Below are 17,329 nucleotides of genomic sequence, written 5' to 3' on the forward strand. Positions count from 1 at the left end.
CTGCAACAAGAGTGTTTCTCCAGACAAACATAATAAAAAACATATGCACAAATTTTGAAACAGAGATGAAGTAGAACCCGGATAGGGTGGTTGTAAATTAACCAATCGCGAGTAGCTACAATGTTACTTATACAAACATTTGTAACATACTTAAGGTGGTAACATTAGTAAGAAGTAACATTATTTTTCAAATTGGCTGTGTGGAACCTTTTTAGATAACCCTATGTTCTACACAGCCTTGTTTGAATAGTCTCTCTTGATGGTCTTTTTATATCTTTCTCTAATTACTTGACATTTGCATTGAGGGGTTTTGGAATGGACACGTATGTAGAAAGCAGCCGGAGCTGGTTTTCTTTTTGTTTAAGTGCAGCACATTAAAATCTGTGTAAATCAGATCTTAGTGTGTTGAGCTTTCACAAGAAGAAATACAGCTCGGAAATAGGCAAATACAGTGAGCTGCCGCCCCTTCCTCATTTGTGTCCATCCAAACCCTCTAAATGCACATGTCTAATAAATATTCTTCAATAGGAAAGCTAGCTAAGTGGAAACCTAAACTAAAAAATAGTGGGATCCAATTCTTTATTGAAACTCGGTGGAATTTAGAAAGACAACTTGGGGCAGAATTAAATTTGATATAATGCAAAGGTTGTTTTTTAATTACACATAAAGTTTTATGTTAAATTATCATACTGATTAATAATAATATCCCTTTTTAAATGGATGGCACATTCTCATCTATATTTTTTAGTGTATTAAATGACTAAAATAACTACTTGATAACTATTCTTTTTGCATTGATAATTTCACATTTATACATATTCCATTTGGATTTATTTATTTCAGCAGGCGATCGGTCAAGTGAGGTAGGGATTTTCAAGTTCACTGCAGAGGCTCCTCCTAGTAAATCACCTTCTATGCCATCATTGAACCCAGACATGGCCAGAGATGAATCAGAGCAGTGAAGGTACGACATCTGATTTTAAAAATAAAAAAGTGAAATAGCTTGTACATTTTTTTTTTTCTTTAAATTATAAATATTTGCCCTACAGAACATCAAAAGCAGTAATTAATACTGAGCATTGGTGATAAGTAAATGTTTTATGCAACATGAGCCATTTAACATTCAGCCATCAGCAGGCCTTTCATTATTTACTTTCCTATGGGTATATAATGCAGCCTTAAAGAGGCATTTGCAAAAACATATAAGGAGCATTTCTTAATGCACTTTTGCTGCAAACCTCTGCAGACAGTTAAAACACACAGTAAAAGTCAGCTCTGGAATAGAAATGCAGTAGTGGTCTGTAACTGAACACAGCAGAAGCCAACTGTGAAAGCATATGTGCATAGCCACCAATTACCAATTATGTTCAGCTCTGGTGTAGAAGTGATCTCAAGCTTATTTCAATCAAGCAACAGTGCCAGTATCAAATGCTCTAAACACGTTAGAACTTCTTAACTTTCTTATTGGTCTTTTTGCCCCTTTAAGACACCCTTTTACACTTAAAATGTAACCGTTTATCAATATGTTTGTTGTTATGCAATACAGTTGTAATTGTTGGAATATGGTCACTAGATGTGCCTTATAGGGACATTAAATTAAGTTTATTTGCTTGTTATACCATCTAAGATCTTGTTTAGAAAGAAATGTTTCACTAAACCATTTAATGAAGTTAGCGGTAGACATGTGGCATTCGTCAGCTAGCAGAATTCAGCTATTTTTGGAGCCCAGGGTTTCTTTTTATGATTGATAAAATACAAAGCTTGGCGCAGGAAAACCTGGCACAAAGCTGGATTTCCTGCACGGTATTGGCTAAGAGGTGTAAACGTCACCTCTCAGCCAAAATAGCGTTTGCCATGGGCTGCCTTTAGCAGCTCAGAGCAGCGAACGCTGCTAACAAATAAAGGGGCTCTTTCAGAATGAAGTGTTTTATACTTCATGAATGAAAAGTCCCCTTTATTTGTTATGATGGTAAATCCTAGCGTTTCGCAAATGCAAGGATTTACCATCACTTTAACATAAATGTATGATATTTTGTGCAATAAAAAATTAAAATTTGTAATATTAGCTAGTTGGATATTTGATATGAGGTTAGTAGTAATGGCTCAGTTGAGGACAGTTTTTGAAGATGTTTTTTTTTTTTTATATACACATATATTACAAAACTACTAGCTGTGTTTTTTTAATTTCCTTCATAACCTCTTTATCTTTTTTTATTATTTTTCGTCCATCCATTTTTTGACACTGCTTTATAAGTTTTCACTAGTGTGTGCATACATAACGGAAACTAGAAAATTTTCAAAATTATTATTATTTTTTTTCGTGCAGCAGTCGTTAGGCCCTTCCCCTGGGTTTGTTTTTACTTGAGGCCCTCTTCAGCTTTATATGCTTCAGCAGTGATCATACTCAAATTTTTAAAAGATTCATCTAGATCACAGGACAAGTTAGTCCCTGTCTGGGTTGCTGTATAATCGCTTATTATGCAGGGGACCTTCTTTTGCTATTTGAACTGTAATCTATTCTGATGCTGTCTTTCATGTTGTTGTTTTCTCAACATAGGTGTGTCCGGATCCACGGCGTATCCTTACTTGTGGGATATTCTCTTCCCCAACAGGAAATGGCAAAAGAGCCCAGCAAAGCTGGTCACATGATCCCTCCCAGGCTCCGCCCTTCCCCAGTCATTCTCTTTGCCGTTGTACAGGCAACATCTCCACGGAGACTGGCTTAGAGTTTTTGGTGTTTAAATGTAGTTTTTATTCTTCAATCAAGAGTTTGTTATTTTAAAATAGTGCTGGTATGTACTAATTTACTCTGAACAGAAAAGAGATGAAGATTTCTGTTTGTAAGAGGAAAATGATTTTAGCAACCGTTACTAAAATCGATGGCTGTTTCCACCACAGGACTGTTGAGAGGAAATTAACTTCAGTTGGGGGAAACAGTGAGCAGACTTTTGCTGCTTGAGGTATGACACATTTCTAACAAGACCTTGGTAATGCTGGAAGCTGTCATTTTCCCTATGGGATCGGTAAGCCATTTTTATTAAATAAGAATAAGGGCTTCACAAGGGCTTTAAAGACTGGTAGACATTTTTAATACTTCATAGTTTTGAGGAGTTATTTTATTCTTGGGAATTATGTAAAATAACCGGCAGGCACTGTATTGGACACCTTTTTCACTGAGGGCCTTCTCTAATCATAGGCAGAGCCTCATTTTCGCGCCTCTATTGCGCAGTTGTTTTTGGGAAGCAAGACATGCAGATGCATGTGTGAGGAGCTCAGATACATAGAAAAACCTTACTGAAGGCGTCATTTGGTATCGTATTCCCCTTTGGGCTTGGTTGGGTCTCAGCAAAGCAGATACCAGGGACTGTATAGGGGTTAAATATAAAAACGGCTCCGGTTCCGTTATTTTAAGAGTTAAAGCTTTCAAATTTGGTGTGCAATACTTTTAAGGCTTTAAGACACTGTAACATTGTTTGAACAATTCCTTCATACTTTTTCACATTTTCAGTAATAAAGTGTGTTCAGTTTAAAATTTAAAGTGACAGTAACGGTTTTATTTAAAACGTTTTTTGTACTTTGTTATCAAGTTTATGCCTGTTTAACATGTCTGAACTATCAGATAGACTATGTTCTGTATGTGGGGAAGCCAAGGTTCCTTCTCATTTAAATAGATGTGATTTATGTGACACAAAATTTAGAGAAAATGATGCCCAAGATGATTCCTCAAGTGAGGGGAGTAAGCATGGTACTGCATCATCCCCTCCGTCTACGCCAGTCTTGCCCACACAGGAGGCCCCTAGTACATCTAGTGCGCCAATACTCCTTACTATGCAACAATTAACGGCTGTAATGGATAATTCTATCAAAAACATTTTAGCCAAAATGCCCACTTATCAGCGAAAGCGCGACTGCTCTGTTTTAGAAAATACTGAAGAGCATGAGGACGCTGATGATATTGGTTCTGAAGTGCCCCTACACCAATCTGAGGGGGCCAGGGAGGTTTTGTCTGAGGGAGAAATTTCAGATTCAGGGAAAATTTCTCAACAAGCTGAACCTGATGTGATTACATTCCAATTTAAATTGGAACTCTCGCGCCTCTGCTTAAGGAGGTGTTATCTATCTGGATGATTGTGAGAATTTGGTCATTCCAGAGAAATTATGTAAGATGGACAAGTTCCTAGAGGTCCCGGGGCCCCCCAAGCTTTTCCTATACCCAAGCGAGGTGGCGCGGACATTGTAAACAAAGAATGGGAAAGGCCCGGCATCCCTTTTGTCCCTCCCCCTATATTTAAGAAATTGTTTCCTATGGTCGACCCCAGAAAGGACTTATGGCAGACAGTCCCCAAGGTCGAGGGGGGCGGTTTCTACTCTAAACAAACGCACTACCTATCCCTATAGAAGATAGTTGTGCTTTCAAAGATCCTATGGATAAAAAATTAGAGGGTTTGCTTAAAAAGATGTTTGTTCAGCAAGGTTACCTTCTACAACCCAATTTCAATGCATGGTTCCTGTCACTACAGCAGCGTGTTTCTGGTTCGATGAACTAGAAAAGTCGCTCAATAAAGATTCTTCTTATGAGGAGATTATGGACAGAATTCATGCTCTCAAATTGGCTAACTCTTTTACTTTAGACGCCACTTTGCAATTGGCTAGATTAGCGGCGAAAAATTCAGGGTTTGCTATTGTGGCGCGCAGAGCGCTTTGGCTAAACTCTTGGTCAGCGGATGCGTCTTCCAAGAACAAATTGCTTAAACATACCCTTTCAAGGGGAAAACGCTGTTTGGCCCTGACTTGAAAGAGATTATTTCTGATATCACTGGGGGTAAGGGCACGCCCTTCCTCAGGATAGGTCTTTCAAGGCTAAAAATAAACCAAATTTTCGTCCCCTTTCGCAGAAACGGACCCAGCCCCAAGTGCTACATCCTCTAAGCAAGAGGTAATACTTCTCAAGCCAAGCCCAGCCTGGAGGCCAATGCAAGGCTGGAAAAAGGTAAGCAGGCCAAGAAAACTGCCACTGCTACCCAAGACAGCATGAGATGTTGGCCCCCGATCCGGGGACCGGATCTGGTGGGGGGCAGACTTTCCTCTCTTCGCTCAGGCTATGGGCAAGAGATGTTCTGGATCCTTGGGCGCTAGAAATGTCTCCCAAGGTTATCTTCTGGAATTCAAGGGGCTTCCCCCAAGGGGAGGTTCCACAGGTCTCCATTGTCTTCAGACCCACATAAAAAGACAGGCATTCTTACATTGTGTAAGAAGACCTGTTAAAAATGGGAGTGATTCATCCTGTTCCATTAGGAGAACAAGGGATGGGATTCTACTCCAATCTGTTCATAGTTCCCAAAAAAGAGGGAACATTCAGACAATCTTAGATCTCAAGATCCTAAACAAGTTTCTCAAGGTTCCCATCGTTCAAAATGGAAACCATTCGGACAATTCTTCCCTTCCATCCAGGAAGGTCAATTCATGTCCACGGTGGATTTAAAGGATGCGTATCTACATATTCCTATCCACAAGGAACATCATCGGTTCCTAAGGTTCGCCCTTTCTGGACAAGCATTACCAGTTTGTGGCACTTCCTTTCGGATTAGCCACTGCTCCAAGAACTTTTCACAAAGGTACTAGGGTCCCTTCTAGCGGTGCTACGACCAAGGGGCATTGCAGTAGTACCTTACTTGGACGACATACTGATTCAAGCGTCGTCCCTACCAAAGCAAAGGCTCATACGGACATTGTCCTGGCCTTTCTCAGATCTCACGGGTGGAAAGTGAACGTAGAAAAAAGTTCTCTATCTCCGTCAACAAGAATTCCCTTCTTGGGAACAATAATAGACTCCTTAGAAATGAGGATTTTTCTGACAGAGGCCAGAAAATCAAAACTTCTAAGCTCTTGTCAAGTACTTCATTCTGTTCCTCTTCCTTCCATAGCGCAGTGCATGGAAGTAATAGGTTTGATAGTCGCGGCAACTGGACATAGTTCCTTTTGCGCGAATTCATCTGAAGACCATTACAACTGTGCATGCTCAGTCAGTGGAAAGGGGATTATACAGACTTGTCTCCGACGATACAAGTAGATCAGAGGACCAGAGATTCACTCCGTTGGTGGCTGACCCTGGACAACTGTCACAGGGGATGAGCTTCGCAGACAGAGTGGGTCATTGTCACGACCGACGCCAGTCTGGTGGGCTGGGGCGCGGGTCTGGGAAACTCCTGAAAGCTCAGGGTCTTTGGTCTCGGGAAGAAGAATCTCTTCTCCTGATAAATATTTGGAACTGAGAGCGATATTCAATGCTCTCAAGGCTTGGCCTCAGCTAGCAAAGGCCAAATTCATACGGTTTTCAATCAGACCAACATGACGACTGTTGCGTATATCAACCATCAAGGGGGAACAAGGGTTCCCTGGCGATGGAAGAAGTGACCAAAATCATTCAATGGGCGGAGACTCACTCCTGCCACTTGTCTGCAATCCACATCCCAGGAGTGGGAAAATTGGGAAGCGGATTTTCTGAGTCGTCAGACATTTCATCCGGGGGAGGTGGGAACTCCATCGGAAATCTTTGCCCAAATTACTCAATTGTGGGGCATTCCAGACATGGATCTGATGGCCTCTCGTCAGAACTTCAAGGTCTCCTTGCTACGGGTCCCGATCCAGGATCCCAAGGCGACTCTAGTAGATGCACTAGTAGCACCTTGGACCTTAAACCTAGCTTATGTATTCCCACCGTTTCCTCTCATCCCCAGGCTGGTAGCCAGGATCAATCAGGAGAGGGATCGGTTATCTTGATAGCTCCTGCGTGGCCACGCAGGACTTGGTATGCAGACCTGGTGAATATGTCATCGGCTCCACCCATGGAAGTACCTTTGAGACAGGACCTTCTTGTTCAAGGTCCGTTCGAACATCCGAATCTGGCCTCACTCCAACTGACTGCTTGGAGATGAACGCTTGATTTTATTCAAAGCGAGGGTTCTCAGATTCTGTCATTGATACTCTTGTTCAGGCCAGAAAGCCCTAGTAACCTAGAAAAATCTACCATAAAATATGGAAAAAAATATAATCTGTTGGTGTGAATCTAAAGGATTCCCATGGAACAAGATAAAAATTCCTAAGAATTCTATCCTTTCTTCAAGAAGGTTTTGGAGAAAGGATTATCTGCAAGTTCTTTGAAGGGACAGATTCTGCTTTAAAACAGTATATGATAGTGAGTTGCCTATTCAGTCGGGCAGAACTATGCTCACCTTAAAAAAACTATCCCAACGGTTTTGTGTACAATAGGTCAAAAGAATAGGTGGCGCAAGTGAATGGCTGTTCTGACTAATAATGGTTTATAAACTGTATTTCAGGATTCCTTGTGTGTCTGATAATGTTCTCACCTTACATAGGGCTGTATTGAAAATTTAAATGTAAAAGGTATCTCTCCAGGACAATAAGCTTCTAGATTCAAATTCTATAGTTTAAATATATATATAATTTATTGAATAAAAGATTCTTGTTTCTTAAATGAACGATTCTTATATATGAGATCAAAATAATGGATGATCTTTACACAAGTGATAATCAGTTGACAATTAAAACATTTGGTAAAATATTAAATATGAAATATAAAATATGATAGTACAATATTAAAAACACCGGTGTGGTCTTCATAAACAAAAAACTATAAAAACTCAAATTGAGATAATATAAGCAAGCAGGTGTACTCAGAAGATAAAACCCAAAAAATAAACAGAGGAGACTCATGTACCTCTAAGCGTATGACTATCAAAAAACATATATAAATGCATATATGAGTATATGGACCATATGTCTGGTATCCGTTAAACTAGCGTTATATATACTTCACAGATGTATAAGGGTTAAGCAAATATTATACTGTTCCTTATTGCTTAATGTTCTGGCAAAACATGGGGTGGTTATCCTTCCGTCAAAAATATATTTGGGCCAATGTATATTGAAACAAATGTGGCAAAATGTAGCCAGTAATATGTAGCAGCAGTGTTGTTTCTTAGATTTCAGCGTCTCTGTTTTTTGATCAGAGGTAGGTTTACATACGGTTTTTTAGCTTGGTGTAGCGATTTCTTCCTTAAAAACAGTGCACTGTTGACGTCTTCCCTCTGCTGTGCAGAAAAAGCCGGTGGAGTACTAAGTCCCTTAGCCTCCGTTTACCAGCTGTGTTGGTAGTTGTTTTCCTTAGATTCGTTGTTTACCCAGTAATGGGCCTTGATGGTATTCTTATGAGCTCCGGTCACAACTTGCTTCTTTCTTTGTGAGTGTATAACCCAGACCCGGTCTTTATTTTCACCGGTCTCCTTGCTGTTATCACAGCTGACAAAGTTCTCCTCTGGAGCTGAGTTGTTTTGGCTCACTTCTTAATTTCAAGTGATCAGGTTTCTACGCGTTTCGGCGTTCTGCCTTTCTCAAGATACCTGATTGAACCACCTGTAGCCTTTTTATCTGGATCTCCCATGTTCCATCTCTTCAGCTTAACCCTTAATGTTTCTGTTTCTTGTGGATTCGTTTAGAGTTTTACTGTAATCTTAGTTCTTCCACTGTCCTTTGTAAAAGGTTTTCTTAAAATAATTATATTTTTTATTTTTTATTTAAATCCTCAGGTTCATTTTCTCCATATTAGACATCACATAAACAGTAATATTTGGTTCATATATTTCGAGTTCATATTTACAGATATTCTACATTCTTTTTTATATGCCTAATTCAACTTGATATATGAAAACTTACTATAAAAATATGTTATTATAATATTATAGTAATGATAGTATATATATATATGTTCCAGAAGATTAATACAATTAATTTATAAAGTTTGTGTGAATATGTAAATGTTCAATTAGCTAATTTTTGTGATTCTAAATCAGATATTAATTCTATATAGAGTATACTTATACAGTCCTGTATTCTTGTTATACTTGTGTAGTGGGGTATTTCATCATCTCATATATAGGTGTTATTTATACATAAGTGTTGTTTATCCAGGTTGTAGAAAAGATACTGGAAGTGCTTATGATACACAAATCTCTAATAGTTATCTAGAAACATATATTGTTTTATTAGCATCCGTGGTCACCTATAATCAATGACTCTTGTTTTTATATTCCTGCCATATGTTGTCACCTCATTTCCTACTATATTCTTTACCTCGATATAAGTTATGTGTGTGTTTGTATCTTACTAATGGAGAGTTGTATTCATATAGCGTATTACTTTATATACAAGGAAGTATTGATTGTATTATAAGTCTATATTATAGAATTAAGGTCTAGTTCACTATTTAATCCCTTAGGGAATAAGGTCCCCATTCTAAAGATAATTTCAGCTTCTTTATGGAGTAACTTTCTCTCCATGTTCCCTCCTCTATTGTCTTTCTTACTAGTTTAATGCCCCAATATTTTAGTTCTTTTGGATTGCTATTATGATGTTCCTTAAAGTGTACATACAGTCTTGTATTTTCTTTGCCCTGCTCTATGCACCAAATGTGTTCTCTAATTCGCTCTCTGAGACTTCTGCTCGTTTGTCCCAGGTATTGTAATTTGCACGAACACTGTAATATGTATATGACATTGTTGTCTGTGCATCTTATTATGTCATTTATTTTAAAATTAATTTTGTTACTTGTTGAAATTATTTGATTCGTTTTATGGCTAAATTGGCAAGACTTACAATCATAACAGGGAAAGAAACCTGTTAGTCGCTCCCCTTTTAGATTCACTATGTTGTTGGTAGTTTTACATTTATATTCACTTGGTGAAAGTATGTTCTTAAGGTTTGTTGCTTTTCTATATATTATATCTGGTGTTGGTTTAAGTTGTTTTCCAATAACTGGGTCACTTCTGGCCAAATGCCAGTGTTTCTTAATGATATTTTGTACTTGTTTATATTGTGCTGAATATGTTGTTATAAAGGGTATTTTTAACATGTTGAAGTCAGTCTCTTCGGTTTGATTTAGTTTTTTATCTTCTAGTAGTGTTTCTCTCTTTATTTCTTAACTATGTTTTTTGTATTAATGATTTGTATTTCATTATATCCTTTTTCTACAAACCTGTCCTGTATAGTCAGTGCTTGTCTGTCAAAGTCTGCTATGTCGCTACAGTTACGTCTAATACGTGAAAACTGTCCTTTCGGTATGTTTTTTTTCCACTTTATGTGGTGACTACTGTTGCGTTCAATATAGTTGTTAGCATCGATTTTTTTAAAAATGTAGTGGTGTTGATTTTATTATCAGTGATAGATACCTCAATGTCTAGAAAGCTGATGTGTTCCTTACTGCATTCATGGCTAAATAAAAGTCCCAAGTTATTACTGTTAAGATCTTCCATGAATAGTAAAAATAGTTCCTGGTCCCCCTCCCAGATGATAAAGACGTCATCTATAAAACGTTTAAAGAGCACGAGATTCGCACCCCAAGGAGTAGAGTTTATAAAATTCTCCTCAAATTTTCCCACGAATAAATTCGCGTAGCTGGGTGCGAATCTCGTGCCCATTGCAGTGCCTCTTTGTTGGAGGTAATACTTTCCATCAAATTTAAAATAGTTATTCTGTAAAATAAAAGCCATACAATCTAAAATAAATTTTTGTTGAATGGGATTCATATCTTTATCTTGTTTTAGATACATTTCTGTAGCTTCTAGCCCATGTGTGTGTTCAATACAGGTGTAAAGTGAGCTTACATCGCACGTAGCCATTAAGTAATTGTCCTTCCATTTTATGTCTTTAATGATATTGAGAAAATGTTTGGTGTCTTTTAAATAAGAGGATATGTTCTTTACATGTTTCTGCAGAAAAAAGTCAACATACTGTGAGAGGTTGGAAGTTAACGAATCAATGCCCGATATGATGGGGCGTCCTGGTGGATTTGATATATCTTTATGTACTTTTGGCAAAAAATAGAACACAGGTGTTCTGGGGTATTCTGTGTTAAGGAATTTGAATTCTTGGGTGTTAATTATTCCTTTAGTTTTTGCCTCTATCAGCATGTTGTCGAGATTATTTTTCATTCTATTTATAGGGTTATTGACAAGTTTCTTATATGTCACTGTATCTCCTAATAGTCTATATGCTTCTGTCAGATATTTACTTGTATCCATAATTACGACCCCTCCCCCTTTGTCTGCTTGTTTTATAATGATGTTTTTATTCTCTTTAAGTCCTTTGAGGGTTTGTTTTTTTTTTTGGTCATATTCCACTTCATGTCTTTATTAGTGTCTATTTTATCTATATCTTCTTTCACTTTCCTTTCAAACATCTCTATTGCGCTCCCTTTTTCATGAGTTGGAAAGAAGTTGGATTTTTGTTTTAAATTAGTATGTGTATATGTGGGGTCTTCATTAGCATAATTCATTATTGGATTTTTCATGAAATATTTTTTCAGGGTTAATTTCCTAGTTAGTTGGTTCACATTAATTAGAGTTTCAAACTTATTAAGTTTGTTTGCCGGAGCAAATGATAATCCTTTGCTTAATATGGATGTTTCTTCTTGACTTAATGTTTTTTACTCAGGTTGAAAATACCTCTTGTTTTTACTTTGATTTCTTGGTTGCCTTTTTTGCACTTTCTAATCCCTCTTCCTCTACCTCCTCTAATCTTCGTTTTCCCTTTGGAGGGTCGTGTGACTGAATTGGTCCCTCCTCTAAAAAAGATTTTGATGTGCCTACTTTTGTTTGTGTTGATGTTTCACCAGTGTTATTTTCTTCTGTTAGTGAACTAAATCTATTCTGTGTCTTAACTTCCCATTTGTTAGGTGTTTGTCTCTTTTCTGTGTGTGATTTATAATTACTATCTTTTTGTAACTGTTTGTGTCTTCGTGGATCTCTATTATGTTGTGGAGTGTGCTGATCCTCATTGCTATAGTAGGGATCTTTCCATTCGTTATGTGCTGATCTATTAGTTACGTGATAATGTGACTCCCTTCCTTGTGTATTCCAATGTCTACTCCCATAATATGTGTTGTAGTGTCTATTTTTCTCAAAGTGATTATCTTGTCTTCTCTCTCTTTCTTCATGGTTTCTCCCATGGTGGTAATTTTCATTATCGTGAAATTCTCTCCTATTCCTAGTGTCATTATATCTATCATCATAATCTCTATTCCTATCCCAATCGTTCCTAAATCTCCTTCTTCCTCTATTGTGATATGTTTCATCTGTATACCAATTCCGTCTGTTATTATCGTTTGTGTAACCCTTTCTGTTTCCATGTCTCATTTCTCTCTGATAATTTTCATTTTTGTTTTTATATTGCTCGTCATGTTTCCTATCTTTAAATCTGTCAATTGTATTTATGTTGATTGTAGAATTATCATTGTATTTATTGTGATCTTTCAAATTTAGATTCTTATTGGGATTTGTGGATATGGTGTTTTCCTCTAGTGTGGCTTTTTTACTAAATATGTGTGCGCTGTTAGAATTTACATCTGTAATATCATCTTCGTCTGAATTCCCATTTTTATTGTAGTCTTCTAGATCGCGTCTAAATGTTTTCCATTTAATTTCTAATACCCCTAACTTTAAATCTTCCAGGTTTTTTATAATCTCCTGTTGTCTCAGGTTAGATGTCTCTTTAAGTTTAATTCCCTCTAATTTATTTTTACTTTCTTGGATCTTTTCTCCTATTTCTACTATAGAAATATTCCTTGCTTTAATAATAATGTTAATCAGTCCTATGGAGGCTGTTTCGAGTGTATCATACCACTCTTTATTTAGTTCTTCATTAAGTTTGAATGTACAATCTTTTTTTAAACGTAGGCCTCTAGGGACCATTTTTTCATTATTGTATTTATTTAGAAATGCTATTTCTAATTTTTGTTTGATTTCTTTAATCAAAATGTTTTCTAGGTCATCTAGAATTTCTGTTTCGTCGATTTTATTCATTCTAGTCGGTGTGTGTGTAGGATTTAATACATTAAGCCTAGTGTCAATGTCTTCCAGAATGTTATTCCTCATATTAAAAATATCCATTTTCTGATTCTGTATATATACCACTATCCAACTGTATGACAATCAAGGGATGGCAAAAGATAAAACAGTATATGATAGTGATTGCCTATTCAGTCGGGCAGAACTATGCTCACCTTAAAAAACTATCCCAACGGTTTTGTGTACAATAGGTCAAAAGAATAGGTGGCGCAAGTGAATGCTGTTCTGACTAATAATGGTTTAAAATGTATTTCAGATTCCTTGTGTGTCTGATAATGTTCTCACCTTACATAGGCTGTATTGAAATTTCAAATGTAAATGGTATCTCTCCAGGACAATAAAGCTTCTAGATTCAAATTCTATAGTTTAAATATATATATATTTATTGAATAAAAGATTCTTGTTTCTTAAATGAACGATTCTTATATATGAGATCAAAATAATGATGATCTATTCACAAGTGATAATCAGTTGACAATTTAAAACATTTGGTAAAATATAAAATATGAAATATAAAATATGATAGTACAATATTAAAAACTCCGGTGTTCTTCATAAACAAAAAACTATAAAAACTCAAATTGAGATAATATAAGCAAGCAGGTGTACTCAGAAGATAAAACCAAAAAATAAACAGAGGAGACTCATGTACCTCTAAGCGTATGACTATCAAAAAACATATATAAATGCATATATGAGTATATGGACCATATGTCTGGTATCCGTTAAACTAGCGTATATATATACTTCACAGATGTATAAGGGTTAAGCAAATATTATACTGTTCCTTACACTAAGATTACAGTAAAACTCTAAACGAATCCACAAGAAACAGAAACATTAAGGGTTAAGCTGAAGAGATGGAACATGGGAGATCCAGATAAAAAGGCTACAGGTGGTTCAATCAGGTATCTTGAGAAAGGCAGAACGCCGAAACGCGTAGAAACCTGATCACTTGAAATTAAGAAGTGAGCCAAAACAACTCAGCTCCAGAGGAGAACTTTGTCAGCTGTGATAACAGCAAGGAGACCGGTGAAAATAAAGACCGGGTCTGGGTTATACACTCACAAAGAAAGAAGCAAGTTGTGACCGGAGCTCATAAGAATACCATCAAGGCCCATTACTGGGTAAACAACGAATCTAAGGAAAACAACTACCAACACAGCTGGTAAACGGAGGCTAAGGGACTTAGTACTCCACCGGCTTTTTCTGCACAGCAGAGGGAAGACGTCAACAGTGCACTGTTTTTAAGGAAGAAATCGCTACACCAAGCTAAAAACCGTATGTAAACCTACCTCTGATCAAAAAACAGAGACGCTGAAATCTAAGAAACAACACTGCTGCTACATATTACTGGCTACATTTTGCCACATTTGTTTCAATATACATTGGCCCAAATATATTTTTGACGGAAGGATAACCACCCCATGTTTTGCCAGAACATTAAGCAATAAGGAACAGTATAATATTTGCTTAACCCTTATACATCTGTGAAGTATATATATACGCTAGTTTAACGGATACCAGACATATGGTCCATATACTCATATATGCATTTATATATGTTTTTTGATAGTCATACGCTTAGAGGTACATGAGTCTCCTCTGTTTATTTTTTGGTTTTATCTTCTGAGTACACCTGCTTGCTTATATTATCTCAATTTGAGTTTTTATAGTTTTTTGTTTATGAAGAACACCGGTGTTTTTAATATTGTACTATCATATTTTATATTTCATATTTTATATTTTACCAAATGTTTTAAATTGTCAACTGATTATCACTTGTGAATAGATCATCATTATTTTGATCTCATATATAAGAATCGTTCATTTAAGAAACAAGAATCTTTTATTCAATAAATATATATATATTTAAACTATAGAATTTGAATCTAGAAGCTTTATTGTCCTGGAGAGATACCATTTACATTTGAAATTTCAATACAGCCTATGTAAGGTGAGAACATTATCAGACACACAAGGAATCTGAAATACATTTTAAACCATTATTAGTCAGAACAGCATTCACTTGCGCCACCTATTCTTTTGACAGATTTCTGCTTTATCTGTTTTACTTCACAAAAAGCTGGCGGCTGTGCCAGATGTTCAAGCTTTTGTTCAGGCTCTGGTTAGAATCAAGCCTGTTTACAAACCTTTGACTCCTCCTTGGAGTCTCAATTTAGTTCTTTCAGTTCTTCAGGGGGTTCCGTTTGAACCCTTACATTCCGTAGATATTAAGTTATTATCTTGGAAAGTTTTGTTTTTGGTTGCAATTTCTTCTGCTAGAAGGGTTTCAGAGTTATCTGCTCTGCAGTGTTCTCCTCCTTATCTGGTGTTCCATGCAGATAAGGTGGTTTTGCGTACTAAACCTGGTTTTCTTCCGAAAGTTGTTTCTAACAAAAACATTAACCAGGAGATAGTCGTGCCTTCTTTGTGTCTGAATCCAGTTTCAAAGAAGGAACGTTTGTTACACAATTTGGATGTAGTTCGTGCTCTAAAATTCTATTTAGATGCTACAAAGGATTTCAGACAAACATCTTCCTTGTTTGTTGTTTATTCTGGTAAAAGGAGAGGTCAAAAAGCAACTTCTACCTCTCTCTCTTTTTGGCTTAAAAGCATCATCAGATTGGCTTACGAGACTGCCGGACGGCAGCCTCCTGAAAGAATCACAGCTCATTCCACTAGGGCCGTGGCTTCCACATGGGCCTTCAAGAACGAGGCTTCTGTTGATCAGATATGTAAGGCAGCGACTTGGTCTTCACTGCACACTTTTACTAAATTTTACAAATTCGATACTTATGCTTCTTCGGAGGCTATTTTTGGGAGAAAGGTTTTGCAAGCCGTGGTGCCTTCCATTTAGGTGACCTGATTTGCTCCCTCCCTTCATCCGTGTCCTAAAGCTTTGGTATTGGTTCCCACAAGTAAGGATGACGCCATGGACCGGACACACCTATGTTGGAGAAAACAGAATTTATGTTTACCTGATAAATTTCTTTCTCCAACGGTGTGTCCGGTCCACAGCCCGCCCTGGTTTTTTAATCAGGTCTGATAATTTATTTTCTTTAACTACAGTCACCACGGTATCATATGATTTCTCCTATGCAAATATTCCTCCTTTACGTCGGTCGAATGACTGGGGAAGGCGGAGCCTGGGAGGGATCATGTGACCAGCTTTGCTGGGCTCTTTGCCATTTCCTGTTGGGGAAGAGAATATCCCACAAGTAAGGATGACGCCGTGGACCGGACACACGTTGGAGAAAGTAATTTATCAGGTAAACATAAATTCTGTTTTTTGAGAGCATAAGATGTTTGGATTCCTCGGGAAGCAAGGTTGTCAATTAATGTTAGTCCTTCAGAGTTTGCGTCTGTTGAAGGGAGGCTTAACTCCGTTTTCAGTCAATGTCTCAGCAGTGGCCTACATAAATTATTGAGGGGGCTCGTAGTTCCCTAGCTATAATGGAAGTGTCTTGAATTCCAACCATTGTCTGATTTCTGCATTTCATTTTTAAGTAAGCAACCGGGAATCTGTTTTTCTTAGTTGTCAGTCACTGCATCCAGCGGAGTGGTCTCTTTATCTGGATGTTTTCTATCAGATAGTGGACCCTTGAGGTCTCCCAGAGATAGATCTTATGGATTTTCTATTGAATAATACACTTCTCAGATTCTATTGGAGGTCCGGGAGGTCCAGGGACCCTCAGAGAGGTTTGTGGTTACTTTGATAGCTTAATGGTTGTTATGTCTGGCTTATGTTCGTCTGGAACTTCTTACAAGAGTGATTTCTATGATCCGGCTATTATTCTGATTGTTTTAGTTTGGCCTCACAGGATTTGGTATGCAGACCTGGTTCAGATATCCAGTTGCTTTCCTAGGTCTTTTCCTCTGCAATTGGACTTTTTTTCACAAGGTCTGTTTTTCCATCAGGATCTTGATTCTCTAAGCTAAATGGCATGGTCATTCAATGCTTAGTTCTCAAGTATAGAGGTTTCTCTGATTCTGTTGTTGAGACTTTGATACCAGCCTTCAAGCCTGTGACTAGGAATATTTGTCTTTTGGTCTGGAAGGTCTTTATTTCTTTTCTAAGAGTCCACAATGTCATCAATTAATGTTGGGAATATCACTCCTGGCCAGCAGGAAGGAGGCAAAGAGCACCACAGCAAAGCTGTTAAGTGTCACTTCCCTTCCAACAACCCCCAGTCATTCTCTTTGCCTTGGTGCATGGAGGATAGCTTAGACATCTTGCAACCAGAAGGTTGGGAGTTTAGATCTAGCTGCAGTTGATTTTCCTTCACTTTTCAATGATTCAATGTATGGAGGGAATTGGTCTGATGGTTAACATGGACATCATTCCCTTTGCTATTTTCCATAAAATTGAGAGCATTTGGATCTGTTTCAGAGGATAGATCTAGATC

At 37.4% G+C, this 17,329-nt stretch overlaps 1 protein-coding gene across 1 annotated transcript in view; it reads left to right on the forward strand.

Annotated features, from left to right (window-relative positions):
* The window catches only part of REPS1 (RALBP1 associated Eps domain containing 1), a 704,997-nt gene that overhangs the window by 335,868 nt on the left and 351,800 nt on the right, over window positions 1-17,329 (forward strand). The window contains 2 exon segments of the mRNA XM_053710662.1: window positions 844-929; window positions 931-958. Coding sequence (XP_053566637.1) covers window positions 844-929; window positions 931-958 — 114 coding nt within the window.

Source organism: Bombina bombina, chromosome 4 (assembly GCF_027579735.1).
Source record: "Bombina bombina isolate aBomBom1 chromosome 4, aBomBom1.pri, whole genome shotgun sequence".
Classification (NCBI taxonomy): Eukaryota; Metazoa; Chordata; class Amphibia; order Anura; family Bombinatoridae; genus Bombina; species Bombina bombina.